The following is a 25,399-nucleotide window of genomic DNA, read 5'->3' as shown; positions in this document are numbered from 1 at the left end:
CAAAGAGCTTCCATCATCTATCAAGATAGTTACCCGTCTACCCAGAACGACAAGCCGTCAAACGAGTATCGAAGTCAATTTGTCGTCTCAAGCACAGGTGTCGAACTCCGGTCCTAGAGGGCTGCTGTCCTGCATGTTTTCAAAGTCTCCCTGTTGCAATACACCTGATTCAAATGATCAGATCATCAGCAAGGTCTGCGGGAAGCCTGATATTGAACCTGTTCATTTGAATCAGGTGTGTTCCAACAGGGAGACTTTGAAAACATGCAGGACAACTGCCCCCCTGTTCGACACCTGTGGTCTCAAGGCTGAATTAGAATTTAATATTTCCGTCTCGTCGAAAGGTTGAAGCTCTCACAATACTTTTGTTATATGTAATACTGGAATACAATCATTTTGATCCTCTAGGACGTGCTTGTGGAGGCACACAATTTTGTGTGGTGTGTGTGTGTGTGTGTGTGTGTTTATGTTCAAAGTCTGTGCCAATTTGCCTAAATGTCAGTTACAATTTGAAGTTATCTCCCATCCAAGAGCACACTACAGTATGAAAAATCAACAAACACTTGAACCAGAAACAGTGGGTAAATATATGATTTCATGAAACCTGCTTTGCCAGAGGAAACACAATTTTGCCATTGCATAACAAAGAGATACAAAAATATAACAACTTTAAATATGCAATACTGTATTTAGTTTCGTTTTGGAAAATTATACGTTGCTTTTATAGTCACCCAACGAACGTATAATTGTAGACAGTTCCCTAGCCCGACCGATGACGTATGGATCATTGGCGCGAATTATGTGCTGGGAGAAGAGTCTGTGGCGCTAAGAAGTGGCCAGTGGGGGGCTTAGCTTTGTGGCAAGCAGAGCTTATCGAGGTTATATTCTTCCATAATTTGCAAAATTGAAAGCGGAACGTTATTATAACCATGACACTCTCAAACGATCCTATGTTACTGGTTGCTTCCGTTGACATGACAAGCTAACGTTAGCTCTATAGCGCTAGTTGCCGTGAAGAGTTGTTTTTGGAATAACGTTGTTAGCCTGGTCTTGTATATAGCAAACGTTGTCTATCTTGTCTACCAGATGATGCGGAAAAGACGGAACTCGTCTGTGAATAATGGAGAGAAACACCCCGCATCCTCTACTAGTAAGTAAGACACTATCCTAGGTCCGTATTTTATAAAATCTTACGACGACACACCTCACAAATCGGTCACCAAAAGTGTCCATTGATGATCGCTCCGTTCAATATGTTGGTCAGGAGGCTGACAATTGCAGGCACTGTGCTTTATGTTAACTTAGATTACAATTTAACATGTATCAATGGTACAGGTAGTTTACCATCAGCAGTTAATGGCAAAATAAGGTCCTGTGTTGAAATCAGCAATACAAGCAATTGTATTACCCATATCCCTCTGTCATTAACTTTTACTGAACATGTAATGCTTATTTTATTTTGTTTGCACACAGAGGCAAAGAAGAGTCGCATCACTGGTCGCCAGTCTGCAGTGTCTGCTCCAGAAGAGACAACAGAAAGTGTCTTTAGTTTGTTTGTACGAGAGGCGGGTGTCACATTGACTCAGGGCAACGCCTCCAACGAGATTGGTAAATTTCAAAGGACACCCGGTTGTTTAATTGTAATCCACCATTCATTTGTATGTTCGACTTCTCTCCCCAGCTGTTGACCAGGTGGTGTTTCAAAAAAGGATAAAGCAAAAGCTACAGAAGAGCCCCAGGTACCCTGGAGTGAGTATGCAAGACACATCTTTGAAATCAATGAATAAAATAAACAAACAATTAAACAACTGTCACTTGTAAAATACTGTATTGTATGGTTGGTCACCCAAATTTTGTGGGAAGAGCATTTACTCATCATTTTACAAAATGTGTCCTATTATATCAAACAAAATGCACACAAGCAATGAAGTATTGATCACATCATGAAAGAGTACTTGCCATGTCATTGTGCAGATTTTGCAGGAATTCATCAGTGGACTGGAGTCTCATATTGAGGACACAGACCGGTTCAGGAATTGCCTTCTCCCTTGTCTCCCAAGAATGCCCGATGGCGACTCGAGGTGACTTTCAATCCAATTGAACACAAAAGCCGATATGGTATTTGCAATAATATGCCCCTCTGGAGATGTAAGTAACACACTCATGTTTTTGTGCTGCAGGCATGTCAGCTCCTTCCAGGAAAGCCTGCTACGCATGCTGCTTGGCATTGAGATGCTTCAGGTACGACTGGCCCCAAAAGAACAACTGAAAAAGTGCTTCGTACATGCACCACTGATGTCTGCTCCCTTTCTTCACATAGACTCTTATTGTAAACACGTTGCTTGAGAAACTACCTGAATATATGCTCAACAGGTCAGACAGCATGTTATGTTATTGTTTACCATGTTACTAATTTCTTCTGCTTTAAGTACAGAAATAGTGATTGTGATGGCCGTTTGTTCTGTCTCGTAGTGCTGATGATGCCGGGCTCAGCATTCCACGCATTATCATCAACCAGCTCAAGTGGCTTGACAGAGTGGTGGAAAGCAAGGTACCGGTGTAATTTCTTTAATGACAGATTCAATTGATTCCTCTGTGGACGTTTTAATTCGGCACATCAAAACGCTGAATGCTGTTTGTGTACTCCAGTCTTTTTCAAGTGGCTTTTTAATGTAGGAGCTGGCGACCAAGCTCATGGAGCTGCTGGCAGTAGCACCGGTGGATGTTCAGCGTGACATCATCACCAGCCTACCAGAGATACTGGAGGATTCACAACACAATGATATAGCCAGAGAGCTGAAGTAAGTGCCGTAGACTACCAGCTCGAATCATTATGAGCGACGTGTTGCTGAAAATCTTCAACATTCTGTGCAGTTCTGTACTAAAGGAGAACACTCAGTTGACTGTGGCTATCTTGGATGCTCTCTCAAGCCTGAACCTCACCTCCTCATTACTGACTGAGGTACTTAGAGTCAATCTTTTGTGTTGTGGATATTGTTTATAATATCTTGCAAATGTTTTGGCCATTTTGTGTAACAGAACAGTAAATACTCATACTACAGATACAAGTGTTTGCTGTGACATCAGTTTCATTCCGTTTTACATTAAATGTTGATTGTTTGTTATAAACTAGTAATTTGCCTTCCGAAGGCACTACATATATTAAAAAATGTGGAATCATAGCCTTTTTATATCAGCAGCCGCATTTTTTTCAGGGGCTTGGAAGTATGGCATTTGACATTACTGCAAATATTTTCATAATTTAAATTACATTTTTCCTTTACAACATTTTCTAATCGAAAATTACATTGTTACTGTCCAAATTTTTCGAGACCGAACTGTGGCTTTCACATGCTCCTTGTAATTGCACAAATAACAAGATATCCATGTTAATTTTGTCTAAGGTTCGCGGAGCTGTCATGACCACCTTAGCTGCTGTGCAACTGGAAGACCTGCCTGTGGTGGTCAAATTTATTCTGCATTCTATCTCGGCATCTGATGCATATGAGGTTAGAGCGCTGGAATCAACAACCTTTTTTTTTTCCTATGGGGTGGGGGTGAAACATAAACATAACTTTTTCGAAATGCACTCCATGGTCGGTAAAGCATAATGTAATGACAACATGATAACAAAACCTCAATTTCTATTTGAGACTAATCCTTGGTTTTGTACACCACTTCAAACTGTAACCATGATAAAAAGATCGTACTATTAAAGTAATACCTTTCTGACCATGTCGATTAAAAACTGAGCATTAAAGGCATTTACAGCTTGTTGCATTAGATCTCAATAGAATGTGTGAGACATAGCAAAGCGTGAAAGTGGCCTATGAGTGTGTCCTGATGTGACATTTATATAATGATGACATATTTGTTTGTTGGCAGGTGGTGTGTGGGCTCCGTAAGAAACTAGAACTGGAACAGTGTGTTCTCCCTCCTGTGCTGCAAGCATCCCAGAGCCGCCTTAAGAGCAAAGGAGCAGCAGTGTATGACTCACCACACAATACATACAACACATGATGCTGCTCAACCCTAATTCTAAGAAGTCTTTTGTGTGGATCAGGTCCAACTCAGCTACAGTAACCACTGGCAGCCAGGATGTCATTACCTTGATCGTGGATGCCATTAAGTCAGCAGTGCGCTTTCAGAAGACCATATCTGAGGCCTGGCTAAATGTGCACAACTGTTTTGTTCCTTCTCTTGGGTTGATTTCTGTTCTGAGCCAAAACAACTCTTTCAATGTCATTGCTTTGTGTTCTGTTTTCCCACAGGCAATCGAGTCTGTGGAAGAAGTGGAGAACCACAAGGTGAATGTCATATTTTAAGTCCACTTCATACTTTATTTCCCTCCCCACTCTTTTACAGTAAGAACAATGAAATGGGATATGTTCAGCGCAGTTGTTGTTTACTGGCTATAGTTAGGAGGCACACACACATATGGACATCAAGAAATACAGTACACTCGCACACCCTTTTTGCAAAATTTTGATTGATTCTGTTGGAGAGGAATTTTTTTCAATCGAATGTTTAGTGCTATATTTAGTATTGTGGTTGTAGTTTCCTATGCAGCGCTACATCACAGAAAAACTGTGCCAAAATAAACATGTTGATTTCCTACTTCTCCGGCAGTGTTAAACAAAGCTGATTTATTATTTTTCTATTAGCAGAATTTTTAATGCAGTTCTTGTATGGCCAAAAGTGACTCAAATGTTACCACTTCAACATGCATTTACTACATCCCGAAAACAACAATTGTGGAAAAAAATTCAATCATGCAAAAGTTTATTTTGATCATCGCCTTTTCAGGCGTACCTGTACCTTTGTAATTTAGAAAAATAATACTTCTTATTTGGGTCTCAACGTCAACTACCCGGTTTTCCTTTTTTTTTTTTTTTTTTTTTTTAAATACAAAGATCTGGAAAATAAGTATTTTGGAAATATCTATCCACCTATCCATTTGCTCCCCTTTTCCTGTTCAGCGGGAGTCTTTCCCCATTGACTTTGTATGAGACAACCCTGAACAATACTAAATATCTAAACTGTAAAAAAAGGAAAACGCCTTGAACATTTATCAAAGCCGATCAATATTTGAACATCTATGAGAAATGTGTTCTGGATTTTTGTGCAATCTGCTGTGCCTCACTATATTATAAAATCCTTCTGCTGTTTCTTCAGGTGATAGATCTGCTGGTGCTGTTCATCCTGCACTCCACTAACGCCAACCAGAGTCGTCGAGGCGCCGAGAAGGTGCTGAAGATGAAAGTGCGGACTGGCTTGATCCCCGAGGCCCTGCTCCAGAAGACCTTTAAGGATAATAAGCAGGCAAGTGCATTCACCGACACATGGCTGTTATGATTTGTCATTATTTGACATGTGTGTTTCATCCTGGGCTTAGGTCCTACGGGGATATTTTGCCTCCATCCTAGCCCTGGCGCAGAGTTTGCTGCGCTCGCCAGACCCCTGCGTGGTCCTGTTTGCTGGGCATATGTATCGGCATTCCTTCATTGCCTTTGATACTTACTGCCAGCAGGTTAGCACACCATTCTTGTTTAAGTGCACAATTGTGTCATCTGTTTAAAAATATAAAATATGTTTCGTGTCGTATTTGAAGGAGGTTGTGGGCTCACTGGTGACCCACGTATGCAGTGGTGTCGGCGTTGAGGTGGACATGGCCCTGGAGCTCCTCTGTGGTCTGGTTACTGAAAAACCTAAAGAAATGGGGCCGTATGCTGTTTTTGTCAAGGTGAGGCAAAGGTCGTTTTATCTGTCGTTGGCAAAACAGAAAAAACATTGATCTAGATAGGAGACGCCTTTCTTAAACCAACACAGACACTCACTCGACAATTTATTAGGTACACTGCAAAATTACATCCAAATATAAGTAAATTTTATTTTTTCGTAGTTATACGTGTGTGTGTGTGTGTGTGTGTGTTTGTAATATTTTGGTTACTGTTTTGCTCATAAACAATTATGTCAAACAACCACAATATCAAAACCAGATCTCATTATGATGCACTTTAGTTTTACACAACTGCAAACGACAACCATAATAATAAAGATTAAACACAAATTACCAACTAGACAATGATAATCAAACCTGAGATTACCAACAGTATTTTATTCGCTTTGAGTCTCATTGAATTGTTCGCTAATGCTATCGCAGTTGATTTTTATGTCTAATTTTACATTGACTGAATTTCTTGTATTCCCAAACATTTCTATGGCTCTGTTTTTGCTTATAATATGTATTCAAATTGTCAGAAAATGCCCTTCTGGTAAATAAGAGTGGGCTTGTCTTCATCTTTTCCCCCAGTATAATGATATTTGTCCCTGTCATCCTGCTGATGTGAATACAGGTTTGTCAGTCTACTCCTAACTACCGGAACCACAATATTTTTGGCAGGGAATTCTGGATTACCTGGACAATCTCTCACCTCAGCAAATTCGCAGACTTTTCCAGTTGCTGAGCAGGCTGGCATTTGGACCACAACAAGGCTCACACATTCAGGTGTGTTCCTTCATTTAATCATCTACTATATTTGGCACTTTTGTCATGAAGGCTGAACGATGAATTGAAATAGATCTGACATTGCAATATAGTACAGTCATACCTCGGTTTTTGACCATAATCCGTTCCAGAAGGCTGTTCGAAAACCAATTTATTCGAAAACCGAAACCACGCTCTTTTTAAAAGAAAAATCTTTATTGAACACGTCTGTTCACAATGGAACGCTACACGAAGAAGCGTCACTTCCTCGTCTACCCAAGGAAGCGTCACTTCCTCGTGTAAGGAAGGCGAGAGGAGTCAAGTGACGCATTCAAGTGCACTCAGTTTGTTCGAGAACCGAAATTCGGTCATCATCCGAGGCATAAAAAACTCGAAATTTTTGGTCGAAAACCGATTTGGTCGAGAACAGAGACGTTCAAAAACCGAGGTTTGACTGTACTATGGAACGCAATTTTTAAATCCCCAGAGGATCTTGAAAAAATAATTGCCACGCAGGCAGTTTATTAAACTCTGTTGTATAAGTCAAAAAGGTTCTCCATTCTATACCTTAACTAGTTAAAATCCAAGATAGACAGAAAAAATAATCACAATATTGAGGGTGGAAAAAATGCAATGATTAATTTCTCATATCATTTAGCCTTATTTGTAATGACTGTTGTCTTGACCTACGTCTGACATTTATTGAGTGCCTCTCTTCAGGACGACATGCACATTGTGATTCGGAAACAACTCTCCAGCACTGCACCCAAGTATAAGCGCATCGGGATCATTGGTGGCGTTATGATCATCGGCAGCATGGGGGCGCCCGCGTAAGACCTTTTCCTCACAGATTGTGTTGTGTTTTCATTCCGTCTGTCCATGTTATTTCCTCACTTTACTCTTTGCACAACCAGACCTCAAGCCAAAGATACTCAGGACAACCCGTTACCACCAGAGACATTCAGACAGGTGCACGTAAAGACAATTTCTCCTATATTTCATTCAGATTTGTTTCAACAGTGGTTCATTTCAGTTCAGGTTTGTTCGACAAACTCGATGGCATTCTTATCTTGTTACAGTTATCAGCCCTGTTAGAGTTGGTGCAGTCCAGTAGTGAGACTTCACCTGAGGCTGCAGCTTTGTACTGTGACGAGCTAGCCAATCTGATTCAATCTTCCACTCTGGACCCACAAGTACAGGTAACTAGAACTGCTAATTCTTACAAACTTTTGTGTTTTGTGCTGCAGATGTAGCAGCGCACGGCATATCATAGTAATCACAATATACCATGCAAATGGAGTTCTGAGCAGTACTGTGTAAGGATGACAGACCAAACTCATTGATGCTTTGTCAGTGCTGTGGCATGACATCTTTAATTATTCACTTATTATCTCATCTGTTATCTGGAATTTATTTCTTTTTTTAGAAAAAAAAAATCTCTTTGTTCAATATGCTCTCTTGTGTGCTATTGTTTTTCTTCATGCACAGGAAAAGATTAGCAGCAGAGTCTTAGATGTCTTCCAGGGTGACTTTGTGGTGGATCTGGGTCCAGAAATATCAGGGTCAGTGATCGGCAGCTGGAACTCATCTTCCTATGCACCTTTGATAACTAAGCCTTCCTTATTAATGCTATCCGGTTGTGGCCGCAGGTCGTTCCCCTTCCCAGCGCGCGTCATGTACAACCTAGACGAGGACGAGAGTCAGGGAGGCATTGCCATCAACTTGATGCCTCTGCTGGCCAAAGACATGCAGAGCAGGGGGGAGCAACATTGTCGAGACAAGAAGGATAACAAGTCAGTTAATTGAATGAACGTCATCTATCTGGATTCCGGATTTAACTGACCACATGTGTATTGAACTGTTCTTTTGTCAGCAGGAGTTCTCTCTGTTTGTCCCCATTTTTCCGGCTGCTGCGGGTTTGTGAGGAGAAACAGAACCAAGAGGACTTAGAGGAGATTGATGCATTACTGGGTGAGAAAATGATTGAAATTCATTTTGAAGCCCTCTTATTCTTTGTGGCATTCCTGTTAAAAACAAAAACTTGTGTGTGCATTTGGGATTCCAGGCTGCCCTCTCATCTTAACAGACATGGATGTTGTAGAAAAAATAGACACCATGTCCAAAGTGGAGAAGGAGTTCATCTGCACTCTGCTATTTCATACCATCAACTGGTTCAGAGAGGTAACTGCACATGGCAAGGTGATCCAGGCATCACCAGGTGATCCTTTTTGTAGCTTAAACAAGTGCTTATATGGAGGCATAAGCAAGATGCCTTACAAAGTGGTGTTCATTTTTTTCTCGGCGCAGAAGTGGTATTAAATTGACAGTTGAGCAGGGCGTGGTTTCACGACATTCAGCGACACACTCACGATGTTTGGGAGGGAGGAAATGGCTTGATTTGTCACCATGTTGAAGCCTCATATATATTTTAAATATTTTTTTAACACTCTTTGGTATGTCAAATTTACAAGAGTAGACTTTTATATGAGCTTCCTTAATTTTTAAGCCACCTGTCACCATAATGGCTGGTGTGTGTTGGCAGGTGATAAATGCCTTCTATAAGATCAAGGACAAAGAGATGAAGATGAAAGTGATGACCCGTCTACAGAACATCACTTACCTTCACACCCTTTTGGAGAGGGCTTTAGCCAGTGGGTACTGCGTGCACTGTATTGGCTCTCATTCCAGGCCTGGGTGAGTTTTAAAAAAACACTTTGTTTTAGGTACTCCTGGCTATGTTCCACCTGTTGCTAACTTTGATGGAGAGAGCACGGACATGATTGTATCCAGCACCACTCCTCCTTCAAGTAAGACGAAGAAAGGTAAGCGCACAATAGTGAATATATTTTATACTATAGCTTAAATGGAAGGAAAAAACTAGAAGAAGTGAATAGGCACTGAGAGGGTGTCTTTTTTTTTAACATACTTTCAAGATGCCTCTGGAAAGAAAAGGAAGGCGCCTGGAAATAATTCCTCTGAAGGCAGCTCTCAGCTGGAGGACAAGACAGAAGAAGATGAAACGCAGCAGGTGAACTATGAATTCAAATTGTACTCCGGTGCTGACTTAGGGTGTGGTTGTTTTGAAGTCCTGCTCCAGTTTTTATACTACCGACTGGGGTGCAAGCGATGTTCTGAAGCACTAACATCACAAAAATCTGTCAAATGTGACTACTGTACTTGTGCTTGTAAAAGGACCCAGAGAAGGAGAGGGAAAAAGAGAAGGAGGCCGGACAAGGAGTCAACCTGGCATCCTACAGGCCGTTTTTCAGGGAGCTCGACATGGAGAGTCTCAGTGTGCTGGAGTGTGGCTTGCGAGCCAGCTCCACGCTGGACTCTGAGCTCGGCACCAAAGTGAGACAAAGAGTCCTTTCCAGTGGGACCCACTTATCAAAATTTCAAACCAAAATGCGCGTAAACAGCATACACTGTGTGTTGTGAATCTCTTTCAGGCTCTGTTAGGTCCGGCAGAGCTGGTTTTCCTGCTGGAAGATATGCTCCGCAAAATGGAATTTCGTCTGACGGCCTCCCCTGCCAAGAGAGTACCTTTCCTCAAGGTGCACAACTGTCAAAACAACAGCACAGAAATAGACTCAACAGGCTACAACATTATAGCACTGGATTTACTGTAAATACTTTTATTTGTTTGACTCACACTGGTCACGAGAGGAATTAAGAGGAATTTGTTTATTAATGTGGGTGTCGTCTGTTGTGAGAATCCCTCTCTATTCTCAACTCATGCATGCACGGCGGTGCTGCATAAATTCCAGGACGATAATATTAATCACAGTGCTGTGTTCGGACTCGTGGGGCATATAGATCATATAATGAAGACGTTTTTTGACTTGAGTTTGTTCCCATTTGATTTTGAAAGTCAAATTCAGAAGTGGTCAACGTTAAAATAAAGCTTTCCCTAATGATGTGTGGTTATTAAAGTGATGTAAATGGCAGTTATATGGCCAAACATGTAGTGATACTTTATTTTACAATGATCTATAGCTTTGATAGCGATGTAGACTGACGGATAAGATTTAAATACTAAACTATTCTTTATTGATTGTCATATATATGGTGACAGGCACGGGCCGACAAGAGTATTGGCTTCTCCCACCTCCAACAGAAGAGCCCCAAAGATGTAGCTTCCTTCTGTGTCCAGATGCTGCCTGCCCTCTGCTCTCACTTGGAGAACTGTCACAATCATTTCCAGGTAGAAAAGAAGAAACTGAGATTAAAAACTGGACCATCTTTAGTACAACTCTTAACTGTTCTGTCATGTCTTCAGACATTACTCTCTGACAATGACGGTATTGTGGACGGACCCACCGTAGACGCTCAGGAGCACCAGTTAATATCTTCGTGCTGCCAGCTTCTCCTGCTAGTGTTGAACACCATCTTTAGCTGGTGAGCAGGGAGCACTACTTCACATCAGGCATCAGTCTTTTTTTTTTTGTACCCCGGAGGCATCTTAGATCAGTCAGTCTGTATATGTGTGTTTGGGTGGTCATTGAAATGACAGGTCTGGATTCAGCCTGCCGGGACATCGCAGCTTGCTGAAGAAAGCTTTGGGAGTTTTGGTGGGTCGAGTGAAAGATGGAGGAACTGAGCTGAATCTGGAGCTGCTTGTTAAGTGAGTAAGAAGGCTACAAACATGAATGTTCTTCCTGGTACTACTACACCAAACTTCTAGAAAAATATTTTAATCTTTCCTCTGAGTAAGTGTTGTAAGAGGCACACCCAAGCACACCGGACAAAACGATACAATACAACATAAGTGCTTTTAATAAACCGTCTACCTTTGCTAAGATAATAATGACCATTTTTGCCCGAGACTGTTAACAATATACATCTGTAATTATTGGGGCACCTCATTCAGGAATCATCCTGGAGTACAAATTGGTTCTCAACTCCCATTTACACACAAGAATGTCATTCTTCAAAGTCTTATGAACGTCCCCGTGAATCAGACCCACTGATCTCTTCATTCAAAGATAGTTCTTTGACATTATATACTGTACATATTGAAACGTTAAACTTTTGTCTTTTTGTTCCCAGACACAGCTTTGAATACCTGCTGAACTTCCGCAGCACCATTCCGAATCTCAGTTCGGCTCTGTGCCTCTCTCAGCTCTTGTCCACTATTTCCGAGAAAGGAGGCAACGCTATTGCTTATAGGGAGCAGACTGGTTAGTCTAACATCCGTCTAGCAATTACATCTCCTCCTTTACAATCAAGCGGACTTCCACGATGTATGGTTGGTTTCTGTTTTCTACTTAAGCTTCTCTTGCACGGCGCTTCCTGAGCCAGTCGTGGATAACGGTCAGTGGTGAAAAGCAACGAGGGACCAAATTCAATGAAGCACTTCACACTCTCCTGAGGTATGTCAACTTAACATTATCAGGAGCACCTCACAATAGGATAAACTGCATTAATTCACCGCTACAAATTACAATCACAAATAACCCTTTTTTTAAATTTTTTTTTTTTAATACCTCTCAGAACTCAGCATTGAAGGGGGTGTTTGCCGTTTTAAAACCACTAGCATGATATAAATGTAGCCTCACTTCACTAATGCTCCTCAAATCCAACCGAAAAGGTCAGCGCCCAGCTGTGATATGTGCCCATGAATGATTTGACACATCCTAAATTTATTATTAGCATAATTATTATTATTATTATTATTATTATTTTAAGGACAAGCTCCCCCTTTCATGCAGTTCTTGTACTGGGTCTCATAAGATTGAGCAGCTGTTCCTAATTTTGTGTCTCTAAAAGGTGGCAACTCTAATCAGAAAAGACAGAAAAATGTTTTGGGGCATCAGCTAAGACGCACAGGCTAAAATCTGAGAGTTATCGTCTGAATTTACACTTGAAAAGTAAATATTCGCTGTTGTCCATAGCATCTACATGGAGCATGTGGACGATGTCCTGAAGGCGGTGGAGGAAATAGCGAACGAAGGGTTTCCTCAGATAATCAACGCATCAAAAGACGAGAGTTCCGCTTCCTGGCCGACACTCAGCAAGTAGATAAATCCTCATCGTCATCATACTCAATCCTGTCATATCAATGTGTGGATATGAGGTTGCATTTTGATCTCTATTCCCAAAGGCAGACATTCCTGGTCTTCTATAAAGTTTTGATGGCAGAGCTGGAAAAATCGGTCCGGAAGATTCCATCAGGCAAAATCAATGACAGCAGTGAGGTCTGCCACCAGATGTCACCCTAAACAACATGCCCTGATACATTTACCAGCCACATTAAGTACACTGTATTGAGTTGTAGCTCACATTTCTGCCTTTACAGAAATAGTCACACAATGATAACCTGGATGGTAAATTAATACCTCTCTGACAGTTTCAATCAAAAATTTGTCTTATACAGTATTTGTACAGGCAGAAATGTTGATACAGCTCTTGTATTGAAGCTCATTAAACTACATAGCAGCACATATCCATGTCTTCTTCAGGCCCAGAGTGAGAAGCTGCTGACATGGAACCTGGCAGTGCGGGACTTTCACATCCTGGTCAGCATAGTCAAGGTGTGTCATCTGTTTGTCTTCCGCTGGCTCAATTCCATTTATGACTTTTATTTTACCTTATCCTTTGTCAGTTCGCTCATTCCCCTTTTTTGACCTTCAAACCCTGTCTCGCAGGTGTTTGACTCGAGGCCCGTCCTTAATGTTTGCCTGAAGGTGAATTTGATTGTAATGCTGAGATGTATTTGTATGTTCGAAAGGAGACTTTGGAATGTATAAACCTTTGTTTTCTTCATGGGTAGTATGGACGTCTTTTCTTGGAGTCGTTCTTGAAGTTGGGGATGCCGCTGCTCGACTACAGTTTCAAAAGGCACAAGGTATGTATGAGATGACTCTGTTATAGGCATGGGAGCTCCACAACATGAAGTAGGAAAAGAAAAAAAAAAAAAGTAAGTTGTGAATCAAGTATTGCCAGTGCAATGACTAAGTTTGGTGTTACCTTCTTTCTTAGGAGGACGTGCAGAATATGTTGAAGACCTTCCAACTCAGCACCCGACAGCTCCATCACGTTTGTGGACACTCCAAGGTTGCTGCCTATATGAGTGTATATTGTTACACTGCCTACCCTCATACCGTATATTTCAATATTGTTTTTGAGCCACCTTTAACTTTCCATCCATGTGTCCTGTAGTCCAGGGGTTCACTGTTGTTAGCTTCTCCCACACATCAATAGAATTAACTTGTGGATTCCTGTGGTCAATCCACCACTCACAACCAGTCTTTTGCTGTTTGGGCCCAATGAAACATAACATTGTCCTCTTAGCATTATGACTGTGGCATCAGGGAAGAAAACAACTTAATTGGTGACCACATTGCAATACTGGACTGCTCCCACAGGTTCACTTCACCAACATCTCTTGCTCGGATGTGTCATGACACTCTTACTATTATAACTAAGGTGTCTTAAACTAAATGATAATCATGACACAATTCTTAAATTCACAATCCCCCCCAAACCACATCCTCCCGCTCCCACCCCTACACTCCTTGGGCCTGACAATCTACGGTATATTGAAAAGAAATAATGACCAAAATGTATGTTGGTATTTTCCATGACACTCAGATTCACCAGGACACAAGTTTGACCAACCACGTTCCGGCCTTGAAGAAGAGTCTTGAGCTGTTTGTGTACAGAGTGAAGGCCATGCTCACCCTCAACAACTGTCAGGGGGCCTTTTGGATCGGCAATCTCAAGAATCGCAACCTGAAGGTTTAACATCACATGACTTGTATTGGCTTGGTGGACTGATGTTATAATATCCATCTGATCATGAGACACTGCACCTGTATGCTCCAGGGTGAAGAGATTCTTTCTCAAAGGTCACAAGAAAGTGAGGAGGATGAGGAAGAAGAACTGGCTCCACAGGGCCAATCAGAGGAAGAGGTATTTCCAATTTTCATCTTTGAGAGAAGGCTGGTGGGTGGGTAAGGGTTTTATCCACTCGCATTTTAAAAGGTGAGAAAAATCCCAAAACTGTGGTGGAATACTCTATTATGGAGCCCCGTGGAGTGATGTGGAAGAAATAAAACCTTTGTGAGTTCCCTCGCAATCTTTGGGAGGCTATACAAAGTGGTGGGTTTCTTTTTTTGTATTCCATGTCACCTCAGGGGCTTCTTACCTTATGGTAATTTGCAACCATGCATTTGTAATTTCTTGACTTGCTGATCAGTTCTCAGTTCCAGCATGCAATCCATTTGTGCTTAATTACCCTACATTACCTTGACTTGAACTCTTTGTTGACAACTGAAGGTATTAGGTAATGTTTTCATTGTGGTAGTTAAGGAAGATTATGGAGCGTTTCACAACAACAGTCTGTTTTTAAGAAGGCACATGTGTACAGTTGGATCAATGGACCACTTTAAAAAGCGAGGAGGGCACTATGCAATCACAACGGTGCAGAGTAAACAGCATGTCGCTTTAAAATTTGGCAGGAGTGCAGACAGACTACACAACAGGGCCTCCAGCCACTCCTGCAAAAGTATTGCCAAAGCAGGACGTTCATTGAAAAAGAGGCTAGTGTGCCTGATAAGATAACTGGGTTATTTATTATAAGGTCCTCTAGCAAGTGAATTGTATTTTGTCAGTTCCCAGAACATGTTATCTGCCGTTTATGACGATTTGCATAAACTTTGCGTTATGCAAAGAGCTTCCGAATGTCAGTTGTGTGTTTTCCCTTAGGAACAGGATAGTGACGCTGAGGTGAAAAGGAAGAGCAACAGAGAGGGGAAAGACGATCAGGATCAAGCAGATGACTCTGAAACAGACTGACTCTTCAACAAATCTATTCAGTACTTTTTACAACCGACGTGCATTGGGGTCTCGCTTCACAGCGTACAGTCAAAATTCTTCATGATACTGTTTATAATGTGATTTTGTTTTTGGTTCAAAAAAATGTTATTTGTTTTTGCCAAAAATCATTAAAATGTTACTTGTTTCTGTTGTGATTTATTGTACTCCTTACACCCAAACGTCCATCATTACATGAATTAAAGTTAGTAAAACTTATAATGTTTCAGACAAAACAGTCGCGCTTGTAGAATACATAACAGTACAGACTGACTTAACACTTAGGTCTTTGTTGTAAATTCTACAAATAGGGTGCCCAGTGCTGCTGTATTGTGACATTTTTGTGAAAAAGTGCAAATTTGCCCTCAGCACATAATCGGCAGTAGTGAAGTAGATGCAAGTAAAACAAGCACTTGACCACCAGAAATGCAAAAGCAGCAACTCAAGTTCCCCCAAAAAAAGAATCTCAGTAATTACGTTTTTAACCTGAAAACGTAATTAAAACTTTGATCGTTTGAAACGTCAACTTCAATGTCATTCCACAGTTTCCCTCTGCGGAAGTTTATGCATTCTGTTTAAAAAGGCATACGTTTGAATCTGTCATTAATTAAACAGCATGAAACAAACATCATCTAAACAACACAACGCGACTTCAAGAACAGAGAAAGTGTCGATGTCACAGTTTTCTGCTGATGCCTCCTATCGTCTGTCAGCGTTGGACTGAACCACGACACACTATCACGGGGTATCTTGTGGTAGAAATATGTATGTATTGCTCACCAAATACACTTTATCTCATAGTACAAAATAAACATAGCTCCCTTTTTAGTGTTGAAATATTAACAACGTTAGCTTCTTATGAATATTAATATCGTTCTTTCCAAAAAAATTGGTATTGCCTCCACCCCTCCACGTTGAGGTGGGTGGTATATCCAGGAAGCTTATCCAACTGTTCGGGGAAACCACGGTAAACAAAAGTGTCTTTTTCAGAGTCCTTTTGCAACGGCTTACCAAATTTAACACCTATTCTCTTCCGTGCGCGCCCTTGTAGCTGTCGTATGAACCTGCTGGGTGACAGTCGCCGCGTCGAAACCGGAAAAGGACATTTGAGGCTGGACAAATTTCCCCAATCAAACAACCTGCAGTTAGCGGCGCCGAGTTGCCGAAACCATGTCTGAGTTCCTTCTCCTTCTTCTCATCGTCGTCCTTCTGCTGTGCTTGGTGGCGACCGTGGGGGGCTATCTGATCTACTCGGGCCTTCTGGTGGATGTGGACGTGAAGACGGGACCACCCCCGATTACAAATGTGACCTTTGCTTATAAATTCAAAGAGGGAGCCTACAAGGACTGCGGGGCAGCCTTCACAGAGACCTGCAGCATTGGACCCAAGCAGAGGACGATCGGTGTCTTCTACGATGACCCCGAGCAGGTGTGTGTGCGTGTACGATAGCACCGTTGGGAGGGTTTTTCTTGGCTCAAATTGAGGCGAATGGCACCACTTCGCCACGCCCACCCACCCGTATTTACATTATTCCAATGATTGTCCCATACATTAATCCAGTAAACTGTTAATTATCGTTTTATCTAAGCAGAAAACCAAAACCTATAAAAACCCAGGTCTCTTTCAAGGGTGACCTGGCCAAGAAGGTGGAGCACGTCACATGACAGTCAATGCATAAAAGTAGATAAACAAAAAAACAAACAAAAACAAAGCACAATCAGAAAGCGAAAGCTAACTGTTGACTATCACCCATCTGAAATGGAATCGATCCAAATATACTGTTAACAGCACAATAAAAATAAGCAGTCGAGCAAATCACAACAGGAGGAAGGTTTACAAAGTTTATGTGCAAAGAGAAACGATACACGGAGCAAGAGCAACTGGTATAAAGACATTCAGCACATTCCGTTGAAAATTAATCAAAGAGACAAAGGAAGCCTGTTTGAGTCAACAAAATAAAATATTTTCGTGAAAAACACCTGTAGGCCATAAATATATAAAAATAGTAATAATACATGTGCAAACAATCAAATGAAAAATACTAAGTATGATGCTAACTGAGTGTGTATTGTGTATTCATTCCAGTGCCACATGATCATGTATGCCTGCCACTAACGTACACTACCACTGTAGCAAAGTCATAATTACACAGTCAATATTTTTTTTTATAAAAGTACAACTAGGCCATTAATATAAAACAAATGAACAACACTAAGTATGGCAGTAACAAGCCTGTTTCTTGTGCTGCATCATAACATTTTACGCAGTTGCCCAGACCAGTTAATTGAACGCTGTTCGTAAACACCCAAAAGTCATAATTACAGTAAATATTTCTACAGAAATCAGTCATAAGCCATACATATGAATCAATCGGATGAAAAACACTTGCTGAAACTGACCGTACCCTCTGGTGCCACATTACGACATACTCTGATGTTGCTGCCCAAATTATTTCATAACTTTGAGATCACGAATGTCAGAATGTCGTAAACTAAGCACCCCCTGTATTCATATCTTCATTGTCAAAGTTGACAATGAAGATATGTGAGTTCTGAGTTACGATATGAGTTAAGTTTGTTCCTCTCAGTGAACCTTTGTAACTGTACGAATTAGTTCAAGTTCTATGGTTTTATCACTTTCTTGATGATTTGATAACTGCCTCTTTCAAAAGAGAAATCTGCCCTTGAGGGATTAAACATAAAAGCGATCTCTTTTGAGAAAAGGAGCCTGTCTGATGAAACTGGTCAGCTGCTAAATGACACGTTGCACTGTTGATAGTTTCCACCCACATATGCTGGCTGCGGGCTGCCTCACTTGACTCCAAAGATGCAAACAAGAGTCTTTCCACTGCAGAGCGCTGACAAGCAGGAAACGCACACTTGACTCGCAGCTGTCCAGACAGCGGTAAATAACGCTCACCCAGATGGGAGAAGCGACGACGCGATAGCGTTCAGCACAAAACAAATGTATTAGACCACCGATCAATGTCAGGTTTATGCCACAACCGCTGGTTAATACAGCAATATGGAGTAGCTCTTTAATAATAGTTTTTTTTTTACAGTGCTTTTATAATAGACGTCAATTATACGCAGATTTTTGCTCTTGGCGGGTCGGCCCAGTCCCTAAATCCCATGGTAATTGGTTTCATTACTGTATGTTTTTATAAAGTACAATATTGTAGATGGCTATTTTACTTTTTGTGTAATGTTTGTGCTTTTTTTTCCACCCTCCCTTTTCTTAGCTTGGTTTTGGGAAAAGTATGCCCACAGCATTAAATATAACACGCATTCAATGTATTGTCTGAACGGTGGGTGTTTGTCAGATGGAAATTCTGAGTTCTCAACAGATATGCGAGTAACACTTAAACACACACACACACACACACACACACACACACACACACACACACACACACACACACACACACACACACACACACACACACACACACACGATATTGAGAGCAATGCTGTTATGTGAGGTGGTACTTTATGTTGTATTTCTGCATCAATAATCACAGTAGTACACTGTTGTGATTATGTGTTGTGTTGGCCAACTGTCTGCCAAAATAAATGTTTTTTTTTTTTTTGTTTGTTTGTTTTTTTAATCCCCAGGGGCATTGTGACCTAGTCTATCTATCCATCTATCGTTTTTTTTTCTCCAGCTGGAGCCTATCACAGCTGACTTTGAAGCGAGAGGCGGGGTACTTCCTGTCGCTCTCGCCAGCCAATCGCAGGGCCCATTTCGACAAACAACCGCTCACACTCACATTCACGCCTATAGACAATTTCGAGACTTTTTCTTCTTTGTACCTAAGAAGCATGCTTGTGGAATATGGAAGGAAGCTTGGCTTACTGAAAGAAAACCCCAGAAGTACGAGAACATGCTAACTCAAGAGAGTTGAGCTTAGAGGTTTTGGTGTATTCAATGAAAATGTCTTTCAGTCTGAGGTAATTCGTATAAGAGTTGCTCACAGGGGGAAACTTTGTTCTCTGCTTTCCAGTCAGTGGAAAAGTTAAGAGTGTGAGAGTCAAACTTAAGAAAAGTTCTGGCCAGAGGCTCAGCGAGGAGCTTTTTTAGAACATTTTTGCTGGTGTCTCTATTGTTGGATAGACTAGGGGGGAGATCACAACGATGCTGTTATGTGATTTTACGCGCCGCTCGGCAACAGTATTCCATGGCCCGCTCATGACCTGCTTCATTTGTAAATAAGAGCTGACTTTTATGGGGATTTGATAAACAAATCACAGTCCTGGGGCTCTTGTACTCTGTTATTTATTTTTTTGACGTGACACTAATTTAAGTTGGAATGTTATATAGTCAGCAAGAAGCACTCTTCTGGCATTCACTTAAGCTGAATTCATGGCTATTTCCCCATGTTGGCTTTCTACCATGGGCCTTGTCAACCCTTTTACAAATGCTGTTTACTAACCACACATAAAAGAGAAACTAATTTACTTTAGGAGATGTAAGTTTTCATTTCCTGCTTTGTTCTTCCCACAACAAATTTACATGACTTGCAGCAGATGTCATTTGGGGAGGATCTTAAGTCCTCAGTTGTGCATGCACAGCAATTTCTGTTGTGAAATGTATTGAATTTGAAACTGTAAAATTTCTATGGGGTATATGTGCATCAAGTGGTGACTTGAGCCGAGTCTAATACTCAAATTCATTCAGCGAGTTAATGGTGGTGTATACAGAGGACTGGTCACTAGCCAATAGTAGTGTCAATATAGACAGACATATTACACATATTCCCACTTACATTCCCACCCATGGATAGTTTAGAGTCTTCATATATTCTTACATGCAAGTTTTTGAAGTGTTGGAGGAAGCTGGAATAACCGGAGAAAACCCAAACATAGGTAGAACATGCAAACTCCACACAGAAAGGCTCAAGTCTGGATTCAAACCTCAGTACCAGTTGTTAGAAAGCAGAACAATATATATCCACCATTTTGCAACCCTCCTTAATTCTGATTTGAAGTTCTCCTGGTAAACATTTGATGTTGGGACAGAGTGTGCCTTTTTTTTTCCATAAAACAGCTGAAACATAGTTTACATCTAGCACAGGTTGTTAGCAATTGAAATGTCTCTCTGTGGGAGCTTAATCTGATATTTGTTGCCTAATTTCAAAGAAAAAAAATGCAGTATGTAACTCAGTGGTTGGAATTAAATACAGTATTCATTTAATTACCTGAGCGGATTTTTCCAGCTATGCCCATGTAAACTTACTTACGACCACTAGATGGCAGTATTGTCACAGGCCTAGAGTTGTGTAGAAGGCCGTTGCTCCCCAATTGCAGCTACGTGTTAACTTCAATGTCTTGCGCTCAATTTCTGATCAACCATGGTCATTAAATGTAATCAATAACAGCAGAAAAATGCAATACAGTGCAGGCAACACGATAGACTCATGGTTAGCATGTCTGTCTCATAATTATGACTTTTGGAGTTCGAATCTTGGCTCTGGCCTTCCTGTGTGGCGTTTGTAAGTTTTCCTTGCGCTTGTGTGGCCTTTATATTCCTACATTTTAAAAACATGCTTGTTATCTTCTAAATTGCCCAATGGATGTGAATGGTCAGCTTGTATAGTTGTTGTTTGTCTATACGCACGTGGACAAAATTGGTGGTACCCCTCGTCACAGAAATAACTTGAATCTGGCAAAAGACAATAATAAATGAAAACATGATGAAAATTAACCAGTTAAAATCAGACATTGCTTTTGAATTGTGGGCTAAACAGAATTATTTTTTTAAAAAATCAATCAGTCAAACAAACTCATGAATTGTCCTAGACAGAAATGATGGTAAAACCAGAAAAAAAGGTTATAAGAAAATAATTTGACCAAAGAGACATGTTCAACCAAGTTTCGTCTCCTAATGAGCATCACAGGCGTCTTCAAACTTGTAATCAGTCGGTAGTCTTATTCATTCAAAGGGTGAGAAGTAATCACAGTGCTCTTTGGTGAGATGGTGTGCACCACACTAAATCCGGACCAAAGGAAGGGAATGATATGTCTACAGATATTAGAAACCAAAATGCACACAAGCACAGAAAGGCTAGAAGACGTTCTCCTTGCAGCTTGACAGCGCTATAGTGTTCGTCCTAACAAATATTCTTTTCAATACAGGTTTAAAGTCTGAAAGCTTTTCTGGAATAAAAGCCTTAAACTTATCATGCATCTTGATGTCCCTGTGACTACACTTGCACATATTCAGAACTGTAAGATCCACGGGACTGTATCAACAGTTTTGTCCACGTGTGTATATGCGCCGCGATAGAATGGTGACCGGCCCAGGGTATACCCCAGCTCTTTCGCCAAAAGCCAGCTGCGATCGGCTCAAGCTCACCTGCGATCCTACTGAGGCCAAGTGCTACAAGAAGATAGATCAAATGAAATAAAACCTGCATTACTTGCTGTAAATTGTTAAGTCTGTGATGTTTGCAGTGTGGATCACATCTATTTCATTAAGTAACTTTCAAATTGACTTTCAGTATAGTTTCTGTTGTTCATTTGACAAGTGTGGCAACTTTGTGTGGTTTGAACTGTCTGCGGCGTAGCTGACCTTCTCCTCTTGCATTGTTTAGGACGGTCTGTGAGTCAACACTGGCCAATTAGCCCAACATCTTGTTGCTCCCCCTTGAACTGTTTTGATTTGTTATGCGCATCCATGCTTGTGACTGTTTGCATATGTGCTTGTAATTGCAAACACAAGCCTGAGGAATTGAGCACTTTAGCCTAGGGTTAATTTGCTGGCCTGCAGGTGCACCAAACAAACACAGATCAGCCACATTTGAGGTTATCATTTATGATCAAAGAAGATCCTGAGGGTAAGGTTTTTTTTTTTCTCTCTGTTCTTTCTATTGCTGCTGTAACAGATTTCCCGACGAGGTAAACAAGCTCTTGTCGTGTAGCAGGGCGTAAAAAGAGTAACCGCTCCATAGGCAGGCAGGTTGGCTGCAAGATTCATCACAGAGAGTGGGCAGAGGCCTGTGGGTGTGTCGGCAGGGTGGATGCAATAATTCAGCAGAGAGTGAGCAACTCGTTCTGGGGTCCTGATCAACATCTTGATTTCTTTGTACAATAATTAAAACCTTGAGCATTTGACGGCCTGCATAAAATATTTGGAATAGCCTATTGAGCTGTGCCTTGAGATGCGAGTGACGCTGGAAATTAGGATTTTTCTTTTCCAAATTGTACATTTAATTGCGCAGTAATGTAAATGTATTCTTTTTTTTTCATTTATCGAATTAAATAATTGTTTTATTGCATATAAAAAGTACAACATATTTATTAGTTTATCAAATATTGGTAAAGTAATTAGAGTTTCGTTTGGACAAAATCTTTGTTTTTAACTCCCGAAAGGTTTTTCTTTTTAGTTTAAAATAGCATACCTTAACTAGAATCCCCTGTCATATTTTGGCCACAGGTTGAACTCTGGTCGGTTATTGCGTCTTTTGGTGCTGTAGATAATTGTTTGGGCACAAGGAAGGCGTGTGTTAAACTAGCTATCACATCACACAGTAGTTGTCATGACGACGACAACTACTACCACTACTACGACTACTTCTTTATTTTTGCGGTTAGCAAACACCAAAAATAATTGCCAAATGTCAAAAAGTAAATGTGATCAGGGAACGGAGATTTGGGGTGTTAGTCCAAGCTCTAATTTGAATATATACAAGTCGCACCTGAGTCGCAGGACTAGCCAAACTATGACAAGTGCAATTCATCGCCCGTATAATATGAGAACTATTTTACACACACGTTAACTTTTTAGTTTTAAACATCATCTAAAAAAGACCTTGTCCATCGACATATTTTGAAAATCAAATTGAGCAATGTGTGATGTGCGATTGCCATCTGTCATGTTCTGAAGGCACTCCCAAGGCATATTTTTTCCTGAAAATGTGTGTCGGTTTCCAAAATGTGCAACTTTTAATGCTTTGTACATACCCGGGTTGTGTCACATTGTGCTCAAAGTCCACGTGTGTTTTTTCTGTTGCTCCTGAGGCTTCTTGTGGCAAGCAGAGAAGAAAACCATTTCACACGTAGACATGCGTGGGAGTGGCACAGAAGGATGAGTTGAGGGGTGGCAATAGCTGGCAAGAGGTGTATAAATTGGATTTAGTCTGACTCACCTTGAGAGCATCGCAGTGATCCAATTCATCAATGAGAATGCCTGATCAGAGCGCCCGGCGCCGCTGCGCTCCCCTGTCAAATTTATCTGCATTTTATCGCCGCTTGTATGTCTGTCGACGGAAAGAACATGAAAGGTGGAAGGCTCATCGCCACTTTTAAATGCGGACATAAATTGAAAAAAAAAAGATGTTCATACTCTTGTCGTCCGCTTCCACGGGTTCCAGAGTCAATGTGATTCAAGCTGCCAGTAACGCTAAGATCCCATTTCATGTTTATGGACGCCTCCATAGAGAGCTGCTGCAAAATGAGCACACAGACTGAAACATGCTGGGGGGACTGTTGTATTTTTTCCCCCATAATATTGTGTGTGTGTGTGTGTGTGTGTGTGTGTGTGTGTGTGTGTGTGTGTGTGTGTGTGTGCCCAAGGATGCGACATTCATTTTTTTTCCCCCCTGCAAACTGAGACATTAGCACGCATGCTGCTATTAGTCAGAGAAACAAGGTGTTGAGGAATGTCTTTAAATCTTCCACACCATCAGTTCTGTGGCTTGATTGTTTTTTTTTTTTTTGCCCCATGCACAGAAAAATGGATGAAATGGCCCGGTATTAATCATAGTTTGCGAAAGGGAGCGAAACATTAGTTGGCGAGGCAGTCTGCTAATGCAGATGAGGGAGCAATTTGTTCATTTCTCCTATTAGAAAAGACCATCTCCTCGCTCTGCGACATCTGGCCAAGGGGGAGGGCCACGCCGCGGCCAGCTGGATGACCAGATCCGAGACTGCGGCCAAGGATAACCACGTCCCGCCTCCAGCCGTTCGCTTGCCGTTGCCAGTAATCGTAGATGCCAAGGCTCCCAGGATGACGCGTGTATCTACCAGCCAGGTCTCAGCATCACCTAAAGGGACCAGCGCTGTACTTGGTTCTGGATGGATTGACAGAAAAAAAAAAAAATGGAATAGCAAAGACTTCTGATAGTACAGCCCCGATATTAGCTAGCAATGCAAAAGGAACACATAGTCAACTCTCAAGGAGCGTAGTCATCATCCTGTATGTTGAAAAAGAAAATTATTGCTTGGCTGTTGGTTTTTAATGAGCACGGTGTCCTCAGCCTGAAGCCAAAGTTGGCACCTGGCCTGGTTTGAACAAGTACCCCCTCTACACACCACACAACCTGCTACCACTTGCAGCAGGGGCCCGCACTTGAAAACAATCCGCACCAAGTGCTGATAGCCAGGAGGGAAGAGATGCAAGGCCAAGAGCGGGCAAGATGAAGAGAGTAAATCCTCATTATGTGTCTGCTAATAAAGAATTACCTCTGTCAGCTGTACCTTTTTATTGTTTGAGAGCCCTCATCCATCAAAAATAGCCCTTGTAGCCTCGGGCAAAGACTTGCTTTTGAAATGACTTTTTCTCCCAACAGACCCTCGGAGACATTGCTTAAGAGTATCAGGTACAGATGAGAATTGGCACCATTTGTTAGAACTAAGTGCCTCACATGTTCAATGAAAGTTAGCTGTATGTGTCCTCTGCCTGGGATCCTCAGAAATACATGCAGGCCGATTCCTGCACGAGTTCAGACGCTCTGATCTATTTCTTTTATTTTCTTTGCGGCATAGTGGAGAAACATTATGTCTGTATACTGTCTTGTGACTGAGGTGAATGCTCCACAGTCCATCCCAGGGTCTCATGCTCTGCTTCACCTGAAGCTATCAAAAGTCTCAGAAGCCCGTCCTGCAGCTACCTCAGAGAAAAAGAATTGTTTGGAAGCAGCCGACGGTTCCCCTGCTCTTGACACTTGGGACTGAACTTTCAAAAACCGTCTTTGACCGATATAACAACAAATAATTCTCAAAACATGTTTTTTGGGGCTACTACTTGTACTTTTTATTTAATTACCCCCCCCCCCCCCCCCCCCCCTCGCACCGCTCAACAAACCCCTAGAACATC

General features: G+C 41.4%; 2 protein-coding genes and 1 long non-coding RNA gene across 5 annotated transcripts in view; 2 read left to right on the top strand and 1 right to left on the bottom strand.

Annotated features, from left to right (window-relative positions):
- The first annotated feature begins 769 nt into the window (after window positions 1–769).
- fancd2 (FA complementation group D2) lies at window positions 770–15,454 on the top strand. Of its 3 annotated transcripts, none has more exons than XM_019881089.1 (44): window positions 770–878; window positions 1,087–1,150; window positions 1,474–1,608; window positions 1,682–1,749; window positions 1,975–2,081; window positions 2,181–2,241; window positions 2,321–2,373; window positions 2,473–2,551; window positions 2,677–2,801; window positions 2,875–2,962; window positions 3,405–3,509; window positions 3,886–3,986; window positions 4,064–4,175; window positions 4,272–4,307; window positions 5,176–5,322; window positions 5,396–5,530; window positions 5,612–5,743; window positions 6,404–6,508; window positions 7,208–7,317; window positions 7,402–7,456; window positions 7,567–7,686; window positions 7,976–8,049; window positions 8,137–8,280; window positions 8,364–8,458; window positions 8,553–8,668; window positions 9,030–9,138; window positions 9,211–9,309; window positions 9,421–9,515; window positions 9,680–9,838; window positions 9,934–10,041; window positions 10,563–10,691; window positions 10,767–10,885; window positions 11,001–11,111; window positions 11,537–11,667; window positions 11,760–11,859; window positions 12,382–12,504; window positions 12,591–12,684; window positions 12,949–13,020; window positions 13,135–13,173; window positions 13,260–13,334; window positions 13,469–13,543; window positions 14,081–14,227; window positions 14,315–14,401; window positions 15,197–15,454. In XM_019881089.1, the coding sequence occupies exons 1-44, from the start codon at window positions 780–782 to the stop codon at window positions 15,284–15,286; spliced, it is 4,428 nt and encodes a 1,475-aa protein (XP_019736648.1). In that variant the 5' UTR covers window positions 770–779; the 3' UTR covers window positions 15,287–15,454. The 3 variants fall into 3 exon arrangements, with proteins under 3 accessions (XP_019736648.1, XP_019736646.1, XP_019736645.1); XM_019881087.1 differs by having other exon boundaries at window positions 8,361–8,458; window positions 9,937–10,041; XM_019881086.1 differs by having other exon boundaries at window positions 8,361–8,458.
- Window positions 15,455–16,162: 708 nt separating this feature from the next.
- tex264a (testis expressed 264, ER-phagy receptor a) overlaps window positions 16,163–25,399 on the top strand; it is a 47,272-nt gene continuing 38,035 nt past the window's right edge. The window contains exon 1 of the mRNA XM_019881090.1: window positions 16,163–16,732. Coding sequence (XP_019736649.1) covers window positions 16,475–16,732 — 258 coding nt within the window. The 5' untranslated portion in view covers window positions 16,163–16,474. The remainder of the gene's footprint in view (window positions 16,733–25,399) is intronic.
- LOC109522480 (uncharacterized) lies at window positions 22,660–23,809 on the bottom strand. Its single transcript, XR_002169574.1, has 3 exons — window positions 23,648–23,809; window positions 23,451–23,561; window positions 22,660–23,326 (listed from the first exon to the last, which is right to left on the bottom strand). It is a non-coding gene; the product is annotated as an uncharacterized LOC109522480 (long non-coding RNA).

Source organism: Hippocampus comes, unplaced genomic scaffold (genome assembly GCF_001891065.2).
Source record: "Hippocampus comes isolate QL1 unplaced genomic scaffold, H_comes_QL1_v1.1 scaffold68, whole genome shotgun sequence".
Classification (NCBI taxonomy): Eukaryota; Metazoa; Chordata; class Actinopteri; order Syngnathiformes; family Syngnathidae; genus Hippocampus; species Hippocampus comes.
The sequence above is the reverse complement of the archived record's forward strand: the minus strand, read 5'-3'. Positions and strand labels throughout refer to the sequence as shown.